This window comes from Mesocricetus auratus, unplaced genomic scaffold (assembly GCF_017639785.1).
Source record: "Mesocricetus auratus isolate SY011 unplaced genomic scaffold, BCM_Maur_2.0 Super-Scaffold_100011, whole genome shotgun sequence".
NCBI lineage: Eukaryota > Metazoa > Chordata > Mammalia > Rodentia > Cricetidae > Mesocricetus > Mesocricetus auratus.
The window spans coordinates 49,343,801-49,360,900 of record NW_024429195.1 but is presented as its reverse complement, the minus strand read 5'-3'; the positions used below and the strand labels follow the sequence as shown (position 1 = coordinate 49,360,900).

At 43.5% G+C, this 17,100-nt stretch overlaps 1 protein-coding gene across 3 annotated transcripts in view; it reads right to left on the bottom strand.

Annotated features, from left to right (window-relative positions):
• Srgap1 (SLIT-ROBO Rho GTPase activating protein 1) overlaps nucleotides 1-17,100 on the bottom strand; it is a 239,315-nt gene that overhangs the window by 33,675 nt on the left and 188,540 nt on the right. For 2 of the 3 annotated variants that reach the window (XM_040754798.1, XM_040754797.1), the window contains 5 exons: nucleotides 14,369-14,396; nucleotides 11,748-11,850; nucleotides 8,213-8,273; nucleotides 7,975-8,052; nucleotides 5,827-5,961 (listed from right to left, as the gene is read on the bottom strand). In XM_040754798.1, the coding sequence (XP_040610732.1) occupies nucleotides 5,827-5,961; nucleotides 7,975-8,052; nucleotides 8,213-8,273; nucleotides 11,748-11,850; nucleotides 14,369-14,396 (405 nt within the window). Of the gene's footprint in view, nucleotides 1-5,826; nucleotides 5,962-7,974; nucleotides 8,053-8,212; nucleotides 8,274-11,210; nucleotides 11,245-11,747; nucleotides 11,851-14,368; nucleotides 14,397-17,100 lie in introns of all 3 variants that reach the window. The other variant, XM_040754799.1, reaches the window with a different exon arrangement.

Genomic DNA, 17,100 nt, shown 5'->3' with positions numbered 1-17,100 from the left:
GCCTGGGTTGTATAATAATGTCTTAATGTCTGTCACATCTTGTAAAGGGAGTGTCACTTCAGAGATGAAGCAAGGAGAGGTGACAATCTCCAGCAGCGTTAGTTTAGTCTGATAAGAACCTCTTAATCTCTGTGTTCTAACCTCTGTCTCTCTTATCCTTGGAGGAAGTTTCAAAATGTACATGAAATTTGTAGCAACATTCTCCAAAGTGGGAGCAACCCAGATATTGGTAGACAGACAAATGGATAAGCATATTGTGGTATATAGACAGGCATTGAAATATCATTCAGTCATAAAGGAGGAAGGTTATTCTGTGGATGAACCATGAGGACGCCACTCTAAGCAAAGCGAGCCACACACAAAGGGACAATTACTACATGATACCATCTATATGAGGCACCTATACAAGGCCAAGTACTAGAGCAGAGCTGATGGGCCTAGGGGGAAGAGAAGAAGGGATAGGCTACTGTTTGATGGCTATCAAGTTTCTGTTTGGGAAGAAGAAAACATTCTAGAAATAAACAAGACAACGGAGTCACAGTGCTGTGAACACATAGGACTTTACCACGCACCCAAAGATGGTGCATTTTGTCATGCATTTCACCACAGAAGAACTGGGGAGCCCATGGGGTGCAAATGCAAAGTTTAGGTGTGAACAGCAATGGCGGCTAAAGAGAGACTGCAAAAAGATGACAATTGATCATATCACACGAACGTACGATGCCTGCAACTACAGGTACAGATACATCAGAGTGAGAGAGGGCATTGTTGGCGCTCTGGAAGCTGCTGCAAATTCATCTGCATCCAGGCCTCAGTCCTACAACGGACGTCTAGATGTTTCCTGGTGGGCTGCACAGGAGGCTTGTATGCACAGTCTCCAGGACCTCAGCTCTGCTGCAAGCAGCCCACTTTCCTCTCGAGTGCAGTTAGCGGGGCTGCATTTGTGACTGTCACCAACACACTGATTAATGTGTGCTTCTAGCAGGCAATTCATGGATCTTCAGCTGTACTGGGCAGATGAATCTTTTATTCTCTGCTCAGGAGGTGGCAGGAAAAGCCGACTTCACCTGGATTTCTTTTAAGCTGAGTTTTGTTCCTACATATAATTTGCCCATTTAAATGATAAACTTAATACACCAGTGTTACATGTCACCTCCATCAGTTTTAGAATAGTTTTCATCAATTTGAAAAGAAACTTCAAATGGATTAGCTGTTACACGATATGGTGGATTTTTCCCAGAAGCATGTAGGAATGGTATACTCAGATAATGGAATTATTATTTTCTAATACCATAAGGTGAATGCCTGATTAAGACACACACTAAGTGAAAGACCCAGTTACAAAGACCACAGCTGTATGAGTTACAAAGACCACAGCTGTATGAGTCCATCTATGTGAAACACCAGAAGAGGCAAATCTACAGAGACAGAGAACGGGTTAGCAGTTTGAGGGCTGAGGGTGGCCATGGGCACAGTTGAATGGAAAGTGATGGTTAGGATTTGCAAATTGGGCTTTTTTTCTAGGATAATGAAAAAATCCTGACATGATAACAATTGTGCAAGAAGTGAGCAGACTAAAACACTGCCCTGTGCTCTTCAGTAGGTGAGTCACGCAATGAGAACTACTATATGAAGCTGCTTCTGGAGTGTGTATCCCATATGTTGGTATCATGTGCAGAAGCAGAGAGGCACTGGAAGAGTTGCCGTTCTCCACAATGGATGTTTTTAGTTTCATAATTTTCAACAGTGATCACAGATTAATTGCATAACAAAAGCATGGGCTGCCTACTTGACGGTTCTGAGGAATTGCTGGCTTTAGGATGTAACAGTGCTATCAGGGTCATCTCAACACACAACATGAGGATGTTTATCACACACAAAATGTTTGTCAGTGGTGCCCACGCTAGCGTTTCACTCTGGGCAGTGGGATCATTATTTTGTCCTGCGTTCTTCTAAGCCATTTTCAGTCACTTTGAAATGATCACATACTATTTCTTGATGAGGCCTTGACGGAAAAAAAGAAAAGGAGAAGAATTCCTAATCTCCCAGAGATACACACTGATACATGGTATCATGTCACAGGGAAGACAGCTGGGAGCTAGACCAGCCGAGCAGCAGGAATTGTTACAGCTGGGTGATTAATTACAGGGAGGTCACTGGGTTACTGTCTCCTGTAGGTGATAAGAAGGGACACCACCAGCGGTAAGGACAGAATAGTTCCACACTGGCTTCAAAAGCACTGCGTGCACACGGATAATAGCTCCTGCTACAAAAAATGTTTTCTCATGTTTAAGAAGTCACCTAAATGGTAATATGTTATGAACAATGAAGTGTAAATGTTTCATCTGGGCCTGTGACCAGGCCAGGAAAAAAAAATCCATGCCTTACTTGAGTAATTGCTTGGCTGTATAACCTCAGGAATCCAGAGCCATGATGCATGGTTGGGCTGCAAGCTGCCCAGACTGCGGGTGTGGCCTGGAACACTCACAAGCCATTCAGAAAGCAGTCAAATTAAAAAAGCAAAAAACCAAAACAATGTTTGGGTGAGAAACTGAGAAGCAATGAGGCCTGTCATTCTCCAATGTATATTTAATCTGATTTCATCACATGCTCATCTGGGTAAGTCATCCTTTAAAAGAGATTTCCAGTGGCTTGGGAGTGGAGCTCGTACATTAACCACGGAGAATGTGGCTACAACTCCCTTCCCCCCTCCACTTACTCTTCGGAGACATACAGAAAGGCAGGATAGCAATTCATGCACACATGCAGGATTCTTCCAAACAATTAAAAATAGGTAAGTGTAAAGCTGTTGTGTATCAGGAACTTACATGAGCTAGGAACGATGAAAGGAGACCTTTCCCCATGAGATGTCACATGAAATGACCTTAATAGGAAAATCAAACCCAACCACCACAATGCTTACGTTGTCACAGGCGAAAATGATCCATTACTCCAAGACTTCTCCCCACTAGAACTTTCAGTCTCAGCATTCCCAGCAATACTAACTTATGTTGCAGACATTCACAACTGTATTCTCCTTGCTAGATTTTTAAGTTTCTTGAATGCAGGAATCACGTGTCTGAGTCACCAGAAAGCTCTGGGCATTGTGGACAAGCCATCATTTTGACTCTAAGAGTCTAAAGTTCATAGTATCAGGTACAAGGATGCAAGCCAGATGTCCTGAGTTCAACTTCTGGATCTGAGTTAAAAGCCTAGAAGTCTAGCTACAGTGGTGGCAATCTATAATTCTATCACCTTATGGGGAGACGGGAGGCCAAGACAGGAGAATTGTCCCAAAGCTTGCAGAATATATAGCTAAGAAACAACTAGAAAGAGCCTGCTTCAATGGAGTGGAAGGGGAGGGCCAACTCCTGAAAGTTGTCCTCCTTAGATGCTCCATAGCTCTGTCTGTCTGTCTGTCTCTCACTTACACAGCAGCAACAACAACAAATTTGTGGTATCACTGAGGGGGACATAATAATGAGTGGCATGCCATTCTCAGAGAATTCACTGAAAAGTTAGGGGAAAATGCAGGCATACCATAGTCATGATGGTAGGAATTACTGCTGATCTAGAGATCAGTCAATATTAGCCAGGAGTCTCCTCCTTTTAAAGAGGCTAGATATAGGAAGAAAAGGGTGTATTATACAAAGGGGGTGTTATATAAGGAGAGATTAAAAAATGTGTCCTTGAAAGTCCTCCTATTCTGAAGAACTGTCCACTAAAAATAATCAGACTTATTAGGAAAAACATGATTAAGGCAGACTGCTCCATACACAGAGTTTGTAAGCAGAACATTCACAAAAACATTCACTTCCTAGTCATAACACTAGCTCAGTTAAACCTCAGGCTGCGAATGCATCCAGAAACCTGCAGCCCTGACATTCCTATGTCTTCTCTAAGACATGGGTCTTGGAATGGAGACACAGCTCAGTGGTGGAATGCAAGGCCTGGGTTTGAACCTCAGTACTGGAAAAAAAAAAAAACAAACCCACCAAGACCAGGGAGATGGGTAGGTGTGCAAGCCTGACAACCTGAAGTGGATCCCTGAATTCCACAGTGGAGGAGATAACTGACTCCCGAACGTTGTCCTTTGATCTCCACATGCACACCATGATATGTGTGTCCTACTATCACACACACACACACACACACACAACACACACACACACACATAGATAACACAGACACAGACAGCCTTAATCGTTTTAGAAAAGTCACACTTGAACCAATATCATGTTTTGGGCACAGCAACCTAATTCCTAAAGGTATCTGAAGCAATTATGCCTGAGAAATACCTTTGGGAGAACAGCTAGATGGCTAAGTGGTTGTACCAGGTATTGGCACGTGCGACCCAAGTTTTCCTTAGGCCCACCTGTCACAGAGGAGACGAGAACCAGTGACCCGATGGAGGCTCACTTTGTCTAAGTACGATGCTAAACACTTTACCTGAATTATCTAATTTGTTCTTCATGTAGACTCTATGAGGTTAAAGAAGCAAGCTATTTAATAGGATTAAGAATTAATCCCACCCAAGTTTACAAAGCTCGAAGCGCCAGGATCTGAACCTAAATCTTCCAGACCCAGAGACCTCAGTTATTGATACCAACAGTGGAATACCACTTCTCACCCATCCAAGCGTAAAGTGACTCAGTAATGCTAACTGGTAATGCAGCCCCATGGCCTTTGCCCAGCTGCTGCATTTTGGTTGATATGAGGTATATCCTCAGGAAACCATAGAAAGACGTAGGCATCTAGACTTAACTTCTCTGGCAAGGACATGAGGAAAGTTCTCAACATGACCAAGGAAGGCCATTCTAGAGACACCTCCAGTTCAGTTCTTGCCCACTGGGCTGGCAGTGACCGCAAGGATTCAAGCTATGAAAGAACCATGGAACGGACACCCCATTCACCCATCTGAATTTCATGCAGGGTATCTGCCTGGAATGGCTGGGCAGTATAGCAACAACGATGGACTGAACACTTACGATGTACTGAGGATTAACTGTGGCAAGTGTAGGCTGTAAATCTGAACTACCCACCAGGGGAAGGGGAAAACAGGCATTTGAACAGAGGTCAAGACAATGAACTTGTTAATTCATGTGGGGGTGTGACTTGGGGGTGGGGGGGTTAGGGGAGGTTTCACTGCTAAGAGTGAAATCTGATTCTTATGAAAACTTACAAGGTTGAGGTCAACTGGACTCTTAGCTGGGAACATGAACTTAGAGAGGTGCTTTTATTTACAGGGTCATGAAATCTGACTGTGGTTAGTAACTAACGTTTGCTGTCACGATTTTCATCTTCCTCTGTGACATATCAGAACCCTCAAGAAGAACAGGTACCATTGCTTTGCTGATGAGTAACTACCAGCCTCACAGTACACTGCACACAATCCGCCTATTGGCTCGGGATCTCTGCTGGCAGATAATTACCACTTGGTGTTCTTGTACCATGCAAATGGCCTTCTATCTCATTTTACTTTATTCCTTGAAGGAATATTGAAAGATCTCTTAATATCGATTGAGGAAAGCAAGAATGAAAAGGTTACATTTCCAAGCTCATATTGTTTTCCTCTTGCCTGGCACTTTTGCTTTTTCTGGGGACCAAGTGGTCAGCTCTCAGATGTGAAGTCTGAGTGTTCAGGGTGAGGGTGACTCATATTGGACCCAGAGTGGAAACCAATGGCCTCAGACGGTTGGTGGTAATGGGGATGGGGTGGGGGAGGGGGAGGGTCAACGAGGGAAGTTGCCTTTCCAGGAAGTCAGTGAGGAAAAGAATTCTGTTGAGGAAAGAACAGAGAAAAGGAAGAGGGGAAAGATGACTTACTGATACAAGAGATGAGGTCGTTAAACCTTTCCTTGGGAAAGAGGGGGTTTTCCAGTCCACGGAAGTAGAGCTTCAGAACACCGGCCACAGAGTTGATATCATGGTTGCTCTGGTCGTCAGCCAAAGGGTTCTCACCTAAAAAAAGAAAATCTGTTATACACAGTACTTTCTTTTTCTCTCAACAAAAACCTGAGTGAGTGTGTGTGTGTGTGTGTGTGTGTGTGTGTGTGTGAGAGAGAGAGAGAGAGAGAGAGAGAAGCATATGAGTCTTTTAATTAGGCTCTCTGAAAGATTACATGGTACTAAAATTGAAATAATTGGTTTAGATATCCTACCCCATGATTAACCTAAAAATAGTTGGTTAAAATAAAGCTTAAAAAATTCTTATGCTACCAAACACTCCCTTACAACTTGCCCAAATCTTAAAATAAAACATTGTAGGGTTTATAATTTTACCCAGTATTTTTTTAAGCTAAAATCAGTAAACTCATAAACCAGAAAAACTACAGTCAGTGTTTCTTATTCCTTTGGGAGAAAGATATAGTTGAGGTTGGTCTGGCTATGCAACACGGGTCAGCAGAACTTACCAGAAATATCCCAAACTGTCTGTGAACACCTGCACTAAATAAGTGGCTATTCAAGGAGGTGGCATAGTGGGTTGCAGCGTGTGTGGAAGCTGCTTTCAACAGCAGGAGACTCTGGGACCAGGGGAGGGGATCTAAAAACTTACCTTTACTCATTTGTACCCAGGAGTTTGTGTGGAAAGTGAATATTTAAAAAATCGAACACTAACAGAATTATAATTTCCTTTACAGCAAATGGGTGCAAGATATTAGCCGGCTCTTTACCCTACCTCCTTGGGAATGAATGTGAACTGGACTTCTTCAGGGAACAACATGGCACAGAGCCTTACATCAAACTCCCTTGTTCACTGGCAGGCCCGGTCTTCTTCCCACAGCTCACAGAGCAGTCATTACACGTAACACATGCTTGCATTTGGGGAGAACTTATTCTCACGTGGCTTCTTGTTTCTCTTCCTGGCTTTCTAGGGCACGGAACTGCTGAACACAAGCTTGGCAGAATCACTTGTACTATTATTACTACTACTACTTATTATTATTATTGTTTTGCCCTTTGAGAGAAAAAGCTCACCTAGGTATTAAAAAACCAAGAGGAATTTCCAAGAGCAACTCACAAAGCATTAATTGGACTGTGGTGGCCACAAAGAACTCTAAGCTCAGCCACTTCCGCCTGGGTTTTACCGAAGTGTAGGAGGCGCTGCACACCTAGCGGTTGCTGGGAGACTGATCTGTCCCACATGTATTGGTCGGAGACTTTGAAACCAGAAAAAAAGAATTGGGGTGCCAAGTTTACCTCTTCAACCAAGGCTTGCAACTTCAAAGGGCTCTATGGCAACTCTAGGTCAGTGAATGTAGGACACACAGAGAGATGATTGTCACCACTTTGCATTTTTGCCCTGACTGCCAACCAGAGGGAAGGCATAGATGAATCCTAAAGTAGATGCAAATCGTGGTAGTTGTGGAGCATTAATAACCCATATCAACATTAGAGGATCAGATATAAACCATGTAACAACCCTGCAATTTTACAGATGAGGAAATAGGTCAAATTAAGGCTGGAATTCCTTGGCCAAATCTCACCATCAATAATAAAAGAGACCCTGATTCAATTCTGGGTCTTCCTGATGCTGGGTTCGTGGTGTGGTTTTGTTAACTATAATGTACTCATTAACAGTTTAGTACAACTTGTGTCTCAGCCAGTTATGAACAGAAAGAAGGCACTGACCCAGGTCACAGGAAGGGAGCATGGTGTGGGGATATGAAGGAGAGAGCTGGTGACAGAAAAAGGTGAGAGGCCGGAAGTGGGAAGGAGATGTCCCTCCCCCTCACCATGTAGACCGGGCCAGCCTACCCCTTCTAGAACCCTGTCACAGACGGTCAATGTGGAAAAGCTCACAGGCTTTTCCACTTTTCACACAAACAACTCATTCCTCAGCTCCCTCAGAAAAGCACATTCAAGAAGGAAGTTTTGAGGCTGCGCTGAGTTGAGGGTGCCAGGCAGAAAACAGAATCCAGAGAGCGGATTTTCAACATCACGTTTTACTTAAGGGTGGAGACATACGGTTACCTCTCTCAAAGGAGTTTTTGATATCATTCACTTCCACTTGGGAACCAGACACTCTGAAAATCCCCTGGTGTTGAAGACCTACGGGTGACAGAAGAAGAGTGTAAGAAACCCTCTCATGCCTGACACATCTTTTTTTTTTTTCTTCCCTCAATAATAAAACACCAGCAAAAAGATATGCTTAGTGAAACAAACCCACTCCTTGCTTTTAAACCAGGGTCCCATGGTGAAGACTGCTTACCATACAGGTTGATGAATCGAATACAGCTTTCCACAATGAGAGGGATGGCCTGGCCCGAGTCCTGCGGAGAGAGACAGAAACGGGAAACGAGGGTGAGTCACACAGAGAAATGAGGCGCATAGTTCAGTCATTACCGTGGCTTTTGCCCTAGTCAGGTGATTTTTTTCCCCCTCCAAATGCACCCCTCTAAAATCCCTCCAGGAAGAATTAACAACAACAAAAAGAGTGAAGAAATGTGTACGTTGACAAAGGTTCTGAAGCAAGCTAAACTAAATACATTCAACGCAAGATGTCCTAGATATGTTGGGAAGCTGGTTGGTGTTGGCGGGGGTGGTTGCAGTTCCCCCAGCCGGGAGGCTGAGTGAGAGGCTAGAATGGATAACGCTGCTGCCTCAGACGAGAGCAACAAAACCAAAGCCTCACTTACACGTTTTCCTCATCTTTCAATGACAGGCCGAAATTAGTAACTCATTGAGGGGGTGATCAGTGTGGAGCACATTAAAAGAACATTGTGTTTCACCTGTAGCATCTTCTGTCTGATCAGTTGTTCAGGATTCTGAGGAGTCTCTCCACCACATTACTGAGACCATACCACCTGGATGGTGGCAGCCGCAAACTGTCTCATGGGTGATTAAAGCGTGTTACGTATTTACTTAGTCTGCATCAGAACTTACTTAGCCTTATAAACTTAGCCCGTCTTAAGGATGAAGACAAGGAAGACTGCTTTGGCCTTCTGGGTCCAACACCTTGAAAAATGGTCACCATCCTCTACTAAGAAAATGCTGGAAATGTTTTAAAAACCATGAGCCTAAGGTGACAAATGAGTTGAAGGGGCTGAGCGGGCCAGTTAAGCATGTATTGATGGCATGCACTCTGTGAGTTAAAAGAATGGCTAGGGATGGTGTTGTTTCTCATGTACTTTTAAGACCGATCTTTTAGGAATTTGATCTTTCCAGGAAACATGGGACTTGAAAGGGATTAGCTGGCGTTGGGCTCATACTCCTGGGGAGTTTTACTCCGAAACATTAAGAACTTGGTCTTAGCACACTAGGACAATGCAGGACAGTTAACTTTCCCAGCCCAGCTGGGAAGGAGAGCCTAGGGATAATGGATCTTGCCAGCCCAAACTCTTCTCACCATCTTTATTGTCTCCAGAGTGGGCAATGTGCTTCTTAAGACACAGTTTTATTTTTGAGCTCTCAGGCAATCAGTGTATAAACCACTTAATGTTTCAATTACTCCTGGAGACTGTATTAGGTTTCTCTAATTAGTTAATTTGCTTTAGGAGCATACGTTTTATGAATTCCTTAAAGAAGAGCCTTAAAAACTAAAACATGTTTTAGTGAAGGCTAGTTGGCTCAGGGACAGTGGTGTAATTATACCAAAATTTACTGAATACACGAAGAAGGGATCTTTTTCTGTAAGACACAAGCATGGCTTAATGGAAGTAACGTTCTATAAACAATTCATGTCCCACTGCAATTTAAAAGAGCAACAAATACTTAAGTGTGAGTGATGAAAGGAGGGCATTAGTTTACATCTCTGCTGGACTTAGCATAAAGACAAAGAATAAGAGATGAAAAGAAAACTGTTTGCACTCAGAAAGTTCTGAACAAAGTCTTACATCTTCATGGCATCATATTGAACACTTTCGTCTTGACATTCACTTAGACGATGGCTAATCTTTTAACAAAGATCCTTTTCTCATTTACGTATAGTGCACTTTCTAGTAAAAATATGATGAGCATTTACATTTCATGGATGCCAGATGGTAGGGTTGAAAATATTTCACAAGCAGTAAAATTATGTGCTGCTCTCCAGATACCACCACTCAAACATGTCTTTGTGTCTCTGTTTCCCTGTGGGAAGATGGCTTTGCTCTTGTTTCCCTATGGGAAGATGGCTTTGCTCTTGTTCTTTCATGATGCCATTTGGGAGAGCTTGGAAGTCCTGTCCAGTAGTGCAGAGAGAGACCTCTGGGTCTCCGGGTTCCAGAGACTGTCCAGTGGTATATCTGCCCAGCTCACACGATGGATTTTTCACAATAACTACCTTAGGTCTTTCTCCAGTCCCTCAGTTTGCTTGCCTTTAGCTGACAGGTTTTAGCAAAGAGTTTTCAAACTCTCTAATGTGTGCATTGTCTTAAGCAGCTGCTCCACACACCAGCAAAGGGAACGGACTGGTTCATCCGCCTCTGTGGCTTTTCTGCCTTCTCCCCTCCTCGCAGGCCATCAGGGGCAAAGCTCGCTGCCTTCCTTTGGTTGTTTGCCTCGCTCTGTTTGACTAGCTCCTGCCTATGAACTATGGGCTGGGAAGTGAGATAATCGAGTCAAATTTGACAATAATTTTATAGTAGAGTCAAGAGGAGCTTAAGGCTCAAGGCAATGGCATTGTGATTCCTTTGAGGTTGTGCAGTGACCTTTTGCTTCATCCCAGGGTTAGGGCTCACTTTTAAGACTTCCAGATATTTCTAATTTCTCTCCCTCTGTATCCACACAAGCATGAATGCGTTTAAGTGTCATGTATATGGCACATACATTAATGCAAGCCTTTTAATTGGTGGTGCAAAGATTTCATGAGCAGATCTAATTTTAAAGAAGATGTCCATAACATATACATTATGGACCTTATAAAATATTTAAAATGTCATTTTTCTACTATAGTTAGCTTCCAAATACACTGTAGCCCTTCTCATGAAATGTTATCTTTTTCATGCAATTTATTTAAGAATCCATAATTCAATATTAAATATGTATTTGGTATTTCACACCGACTTTCCCTAACTCACATTGGTGTCATTGGTGAGGCTTACTCCTCTTCGATTAGCGTCTGCTTCCCAAAGGCTTTTCTAAGTAAAGCCTATTTATAAGCCGCCTAATTTCCAACTGCAAACATTTTTCTTTTAAAGACCTTACAAACTCTAATTAAAGCCAAGCATGGGAATGAGTTGCACATGATGCCAGCGCATAGAGGCCCTTGCTTCCCTCCGGCACAATACCTGATGTCTTGCGTGAGAGTTCCTTCGTCCCCGGCTAGAAGCATTATCAGAAATACAGGATGAGAAAGAAGGCAGAGAGTAAACACAGCAGAGATACAAGATACAGACTTCAGGGCTGTACAAAAATTTATCCAATATAATGAATTCCTTAAGTCACGAGAAAGCCAGACTCATGCCTTGCTTCTAAGTGAGGCTAATGTGGACTTAAAAACATATGTACTGTGCTGTCTCATGTGCACAAGCAAGAGATAATATTACATCAAGTTTATCTTTTCCCTCGGAAAAGATAAGGGGGGCTTGGAAAAAAAGGGGGGCCTTTTTCTTTTGCCCATATGATAACATCCACATTTATTTATTTTCTTTAGAAGGCTCAAAATCCAAGTTTGTCTCTGACTTCAGGAAATATTATATTGATTTTCTGGGAAAGCAAAGAGCCCCAGGACAGACCCGGACATAATGACCCTGCCTCATTCATGGGAGGCTCAGACCATTATAGTGAGAAGCATGGAGGTCAGCCACTAGTGGCTGGTGCAGTACCTTGACGAATGTCTCCAAATCCCCATTAAACAACTTAGCATTATACTGGGAGCGGGGCCTGGACTTCCTGTGTTTCTGGGGCTTAGGGGGGACGTTTGGAGGCCTAAGGGAAGGGAATATAATTACTGAGCATGGCAGAAATCAGACAATAAATGCAACACCCTTAGGTCATATCTGAATAACAAAACCAGGGATCCTGGGCTCCTTCCCCAACCCAGCCCAGGAGAAAACACTCCCATCTTCCATTTGATTTCATTCATGTATCAGAAGCACAAGAGCTGTTCATTTAGACTGCGGTGTCCCTATGTGCTAGAACTGGCGTGTTTATTTTTGGTAGCTTACTTAAAAATGGTATAATAAATTGCTATTGTGAGCTAGCTGGCCAAGTGTTATAAAGCCAGGCTTTTGTTTGGTTTATGAATTATAGACCAAAACATAATTGTAATTGGGTTTTGAGAGATATCCAAATGAGAATTTAAAAATGTTTAGTTAGTTCACAATTCAATGCACGTAACATCACATCTGTTCAGTATCCGTCATGCATTAATGGGATTTGATTTTATGTAAGCATTTTCATGAACAGGTAACCCCTGAGAAAATTAGGGATTGGTTTCAACATGGTTTCAGAGTGTGAGGCCCGGATTCACACGAGTCACTGTCTCAGTAGAATGCTGGATGTCCCTACCCACACATCTGTGGGGCAGTGGATCACATCTATTTGTGTTGCTCTGAAACATCCTGACTGTTTGCTTTGGTGAATAAGCCTTGAGGCTTGCACACATGGTCTTCGCGGCTTGCACATATCCAGTGTACCACGTGCTATGCTGGCAAACTCTGCATTAGTCATCTTGCACTATCATCGCAAGTGAGGAGGACTCTCCGACTCCCTTCTCTTAGAGAAGAGGAAGGCCAAGATGACCGGACTCAGTTTCCACATGTGTGCTGGTTAACCTCTGCAGGGAGGACAGGAGGAGGCTCACCATGCTTTCCAACTGTGTAAGCCCTTCGTGAAGCTGTTCTTTGGACGAATGACCTCTTAAGTTCATTATTCCGGTTCAGAAGAAAGTCCAGGTTAGAAATAAAACCCTGAGACTTTATGTGAAACCCTGAAGAGCTTCATTAGCTATTACCACAGCAAACCACACGTGTATAAGAGAACAAACCTGCTGACACAGCCTTTCATGGCAGAAACCCTCAGAATCTCCCAGCAGGAGGGCTGTGACTAATGGAGGATACAGCCAGCAGCACCTGAGGTCCCCTGGTGCCCAGCAGCTTAAAAGGAGCCTTTGCACATACACAGAAGTGTGTGGAGACCTCTGCCAGGCAGCACACCCTGTCCTTCCACACTTACCCTTTCTGAGATGTTTTTATACACCGCACATGAAGGAAGGCCAAAAGTTTCATCAGATCTATTTGACGACATCACTCATCATTATCCTAGAAACGCTTTCTAGTGCCCATTTTTATATTATCGAGAGGAGACTGCCCACAAAGAGTAGGTGGTGCCTTATAAGGCACAGGTGTGCCCTGGCACTCTGACATGGAGTGGGTGTGAATGGGTGGGGCGGGGCGGGGCAGCAGACAGGGAGGAGAAGGTATACGTGCAAACTGCCCTTCACTGTGGCTTCCGTGGGAAGGAGTGAGAAAACCATGGGAAGCAACAACTGGATTGTATAGTTGGGATGATCGTGGTGGCTTCTGCAGCAGTGGGGACATTCCTGGTTGTCTGGTACATGGCAGTGGGGTGTCCAGGCAGGTGATCAATTAAGGCAGGCTCCAGACAGGCTAGCCTACATAGGAAAATTACACTTCTGACCATGCCTGGTGATCTGCTAACTGGGCCATAGATGGTTCCTCGGATTAACAACATTACAAGGCACAGAAGCTTCAGATACAGAAACTAGAAGACACTGTTGTTAAAGAGCTTCATGTGTCTCTTGCCTCCACTAGAACTCAGCCTGGAACACGTGAAGTCTTGCTATGCCAATTCCTATGCTGGCTGGCTGTTGTACAAAGGACACCATCGAGAAACAAAAGTTGCCATGAACTTTCCCCAGCTGGAATTTGCTTCCAAATGTTCCAGCAGGAAGCTTTACAGGCCCTTCATGGAAGGGCGGAGGGGTGACGGGCAGAAGCATGAGCAACAGGCGGTACCTGTTACAGGCTACATTTTTTTTTTTTACATCAGATCCGAAGTGGAGAGAGATGCAAAGTTCCAAAAGAAAAATTCAATATATCTGTAATTTTTAGGCAGCATAAAGTGGAATAGGAGCTGGAAATAGGCAATTCTTTCTATTTAATAATGCAGTTGGTACACAACCTGTATTGCTTGTTAACTAAATTATCAAGTCACAAGTGTTGTCGGTCTATCCAAAAATGTCCATGTGTTTGGAATTAGATAAGTAAGTCCTCCTAACTCTGGAACAACTGCTTGCTAAGGAGCTTTGTGATTCTTCGGAGGGCAACCTTAGTGGTGTCAGAGCACACGGCATGTGGAGAGAACCTAACGCCATCAAGGTGCTGTGCGTCCTCATGCCCAGACGATTGTGTCGTCAGTAATTGTTCTTGCTAAAGAGAAAAGAGAGACAAACAGACTACAGACTGAGAAAATATCTTCCTACCTTGTAGTCATATATTCAGCTCTATGACCTGCCAAAAAAGAATAAAATAAAATGAGTAAACTGGGTAGAGTCAATGTGCTCGATTTGATGATCTTGTGTATCATCGGTCCCTTATCTCAGGATACTGAGTTAATAATGAGTTATGATCTCATGGGAAAGAAGATGTGAATAGCACATGATAACAAATAATTCAAGGTCATTATTTTCACAAAATCTCAATCCAAGATTTAACAGATTCTGTAGGTTAGAGAAACATGTTTCATTTGGCAATTTGAGGCAGTTTCTTTCTTTTTTTTAAGAGAAGAAATAGCTGCTTGACTGTAACTTTACATTCAAACACAAAACACAACCAAAGCATATTTAAAGTTCCATGCCAGTGATAGTTATTTGCTCTGTTTTGATTGATAGAAGAGCAAATAGGGTTGGGTGAACTCAGTTTCCCCATAGACTTAAGTTGGTCTTCTTTCTGTGGTGTGAAGTCAGGACAATGGGAGAGAACTCACGTTCCCTATTTCTGAACTGACACAGAAACCACATACAAGGACATTGAATAATTCTACAAGCTACCACCTGTAAGCCACAAGTCCTCCACAGGTTTCTGTCATCTAAACCACCAGCTGCTTTTCACACGTACATGTAAACCCTCTTATTGTACATAACAGGACTGGATCTTCCTAGCACGCTCACAGTTTGCACTATCTCAAGTGTGAAGCATCCACACTGTTGTCTGTTCTTCATGCATTCAGGGTGGAACCGTGTGGCAAGTTGGGAGAGAGTGGAACCACTCAGCTGCTCTGTTAGCAAAATGACGGCATGACTCTAGAGGAGTCTGAAACTGCCGCTGGCGGAGAAAGGCCCTGTTGTAGCCCAAACTGGTGAGCCCCGCCCAGCACACAACACAGTGGTTCAGACCTACAACACAAGGCCAACTGGACAATTGTCAAGCACTCCCTGACCACAGCTGAGCCCCTCTCTCAATTATCTGCTCTTGAATAACAAGTAACATGAAATACTTGGTAAGTGTTGATTAAATAGGCACAGCAGATATTATCAGAGGACGCCTTTCTTCACCCAGATCTGAGCCAGTACAAGTTTTGGCAAGATCATATTCTAGCCGGAGTTGGAGTGAGCAGAGTGTGGTACGTGGCACCTTACGGATATCCTAATGGAAATGCCCATGGGAAGCTGGGCTAGCCTGGATTTGGGCAGTGGGCAGACAAGGCTGAGACCTCCTAGGGTGAATCGGTGCGATGAACAAAGGGTTGAGGGTAGAGGCATCATCTGGTTCATCAGTACTGGATTGCCATGTTCAGTGCTGTGTCATGACAGCAGTGTGATATAGTAATAAGAACGGACCAGAAACTATTTGAATATATGTCTTACGCGTGCGCGCGCGCACACACACACACACACACACACACACACACACACACACACACGTGTGTTGGCATTGGGAAGGTGGCTCAACTGGTGATGAGCCCACCATGCAAGCATGAGAACCTGGGTTCAGATCCCAATGTCTATGCAAAAACTAAGCACGAAGATGCATGCCTCTAACCCCAGTGCTTGGTGGGGTAGAGATAGGTGGATCCGTGGAGCTCACTGGTCTGTCAACCTAGCCAACTGGTGAGTTCCTACTACAGTGAGAGATCCCAAGTCTCAGACACACAAGGTGTGGAGTGATCAAGAAAGATATTCTATGCTGACCTCTGAGGCCTCCACAGGCATGTGGACATTCATGCATGCACACGTGCACATATCCACATGAACACACTCACATACTACATGCACATTCACACTCAAACCCAACTTTTGTCTTCCCACTGGAAAATGCTTTGAAGGGATGAACCCCAGCTTATACTTTTCCTTCCCAGTATGACTCAAATAAAATACAAAATAATGCACGTGATAAGACCACTTCTATTATTATGCTCCTTCCACCGATGGTTGACGGTATGACATAAAAAAATTAGAAACGTATACAAGATACATTTTGAATAATGAGCTGAGAGCGGGTGTTAAGGGAGACACAGTGTAACTGCACAGCCACATTGATGGCTTTTCCAGATAACAGTCCTCAGTGCATCTCGACTGATGAATGGGGTTTTATTTTCTCATCAGCGTCATCATTAATAGACCAATAACACACAAGTAAGGAAGACTCACCTTCCTAAAGAAATGCCAAAGCTTCTGGTGGTCTAAGGACTAGATTTCAGTCACTTTTTCTGAAGCTTATTTAATTATTAAAAATTATTAAAAACTACAGCCCCCCCCCACTTAAGCCACTTGGAGGGGGAAAAAGATCCAGGGCTAAGTTTTTTGTTTAGTACAAACATCTCCTTGGATTGTTTATCCGGGGGAGGGAGGTTGTTATTGAGGTAGAGATTGGCCTTGCTCTGTATCCCAGGCTCCCCTCAAACTCCATCCTCCTGCCTCTGCCTTTCAAGATCAGGGACTGCAATCAGGGATAACCGGCTTCTTTTAATCTTCTTACATTTTACTTCAGAATTCTGAAGTGAATTGTTTTTTCACACTTAAATGCAGTTTATTCAAAATGCAGGTTGGGGGCAACTTGAGGTAGGAGAAAAAACTAGAGAATGATATTTAAAATATGCCTCGCTTGAACTGGACCATTGATTTGTCCTCTAATGAGTAACTGCTGAAGTCCCCATGGTGGATACTTCCCAACCCCCTTTCTTCCTAAACTCTGTCGACTACTGGGGTGCTTTTGT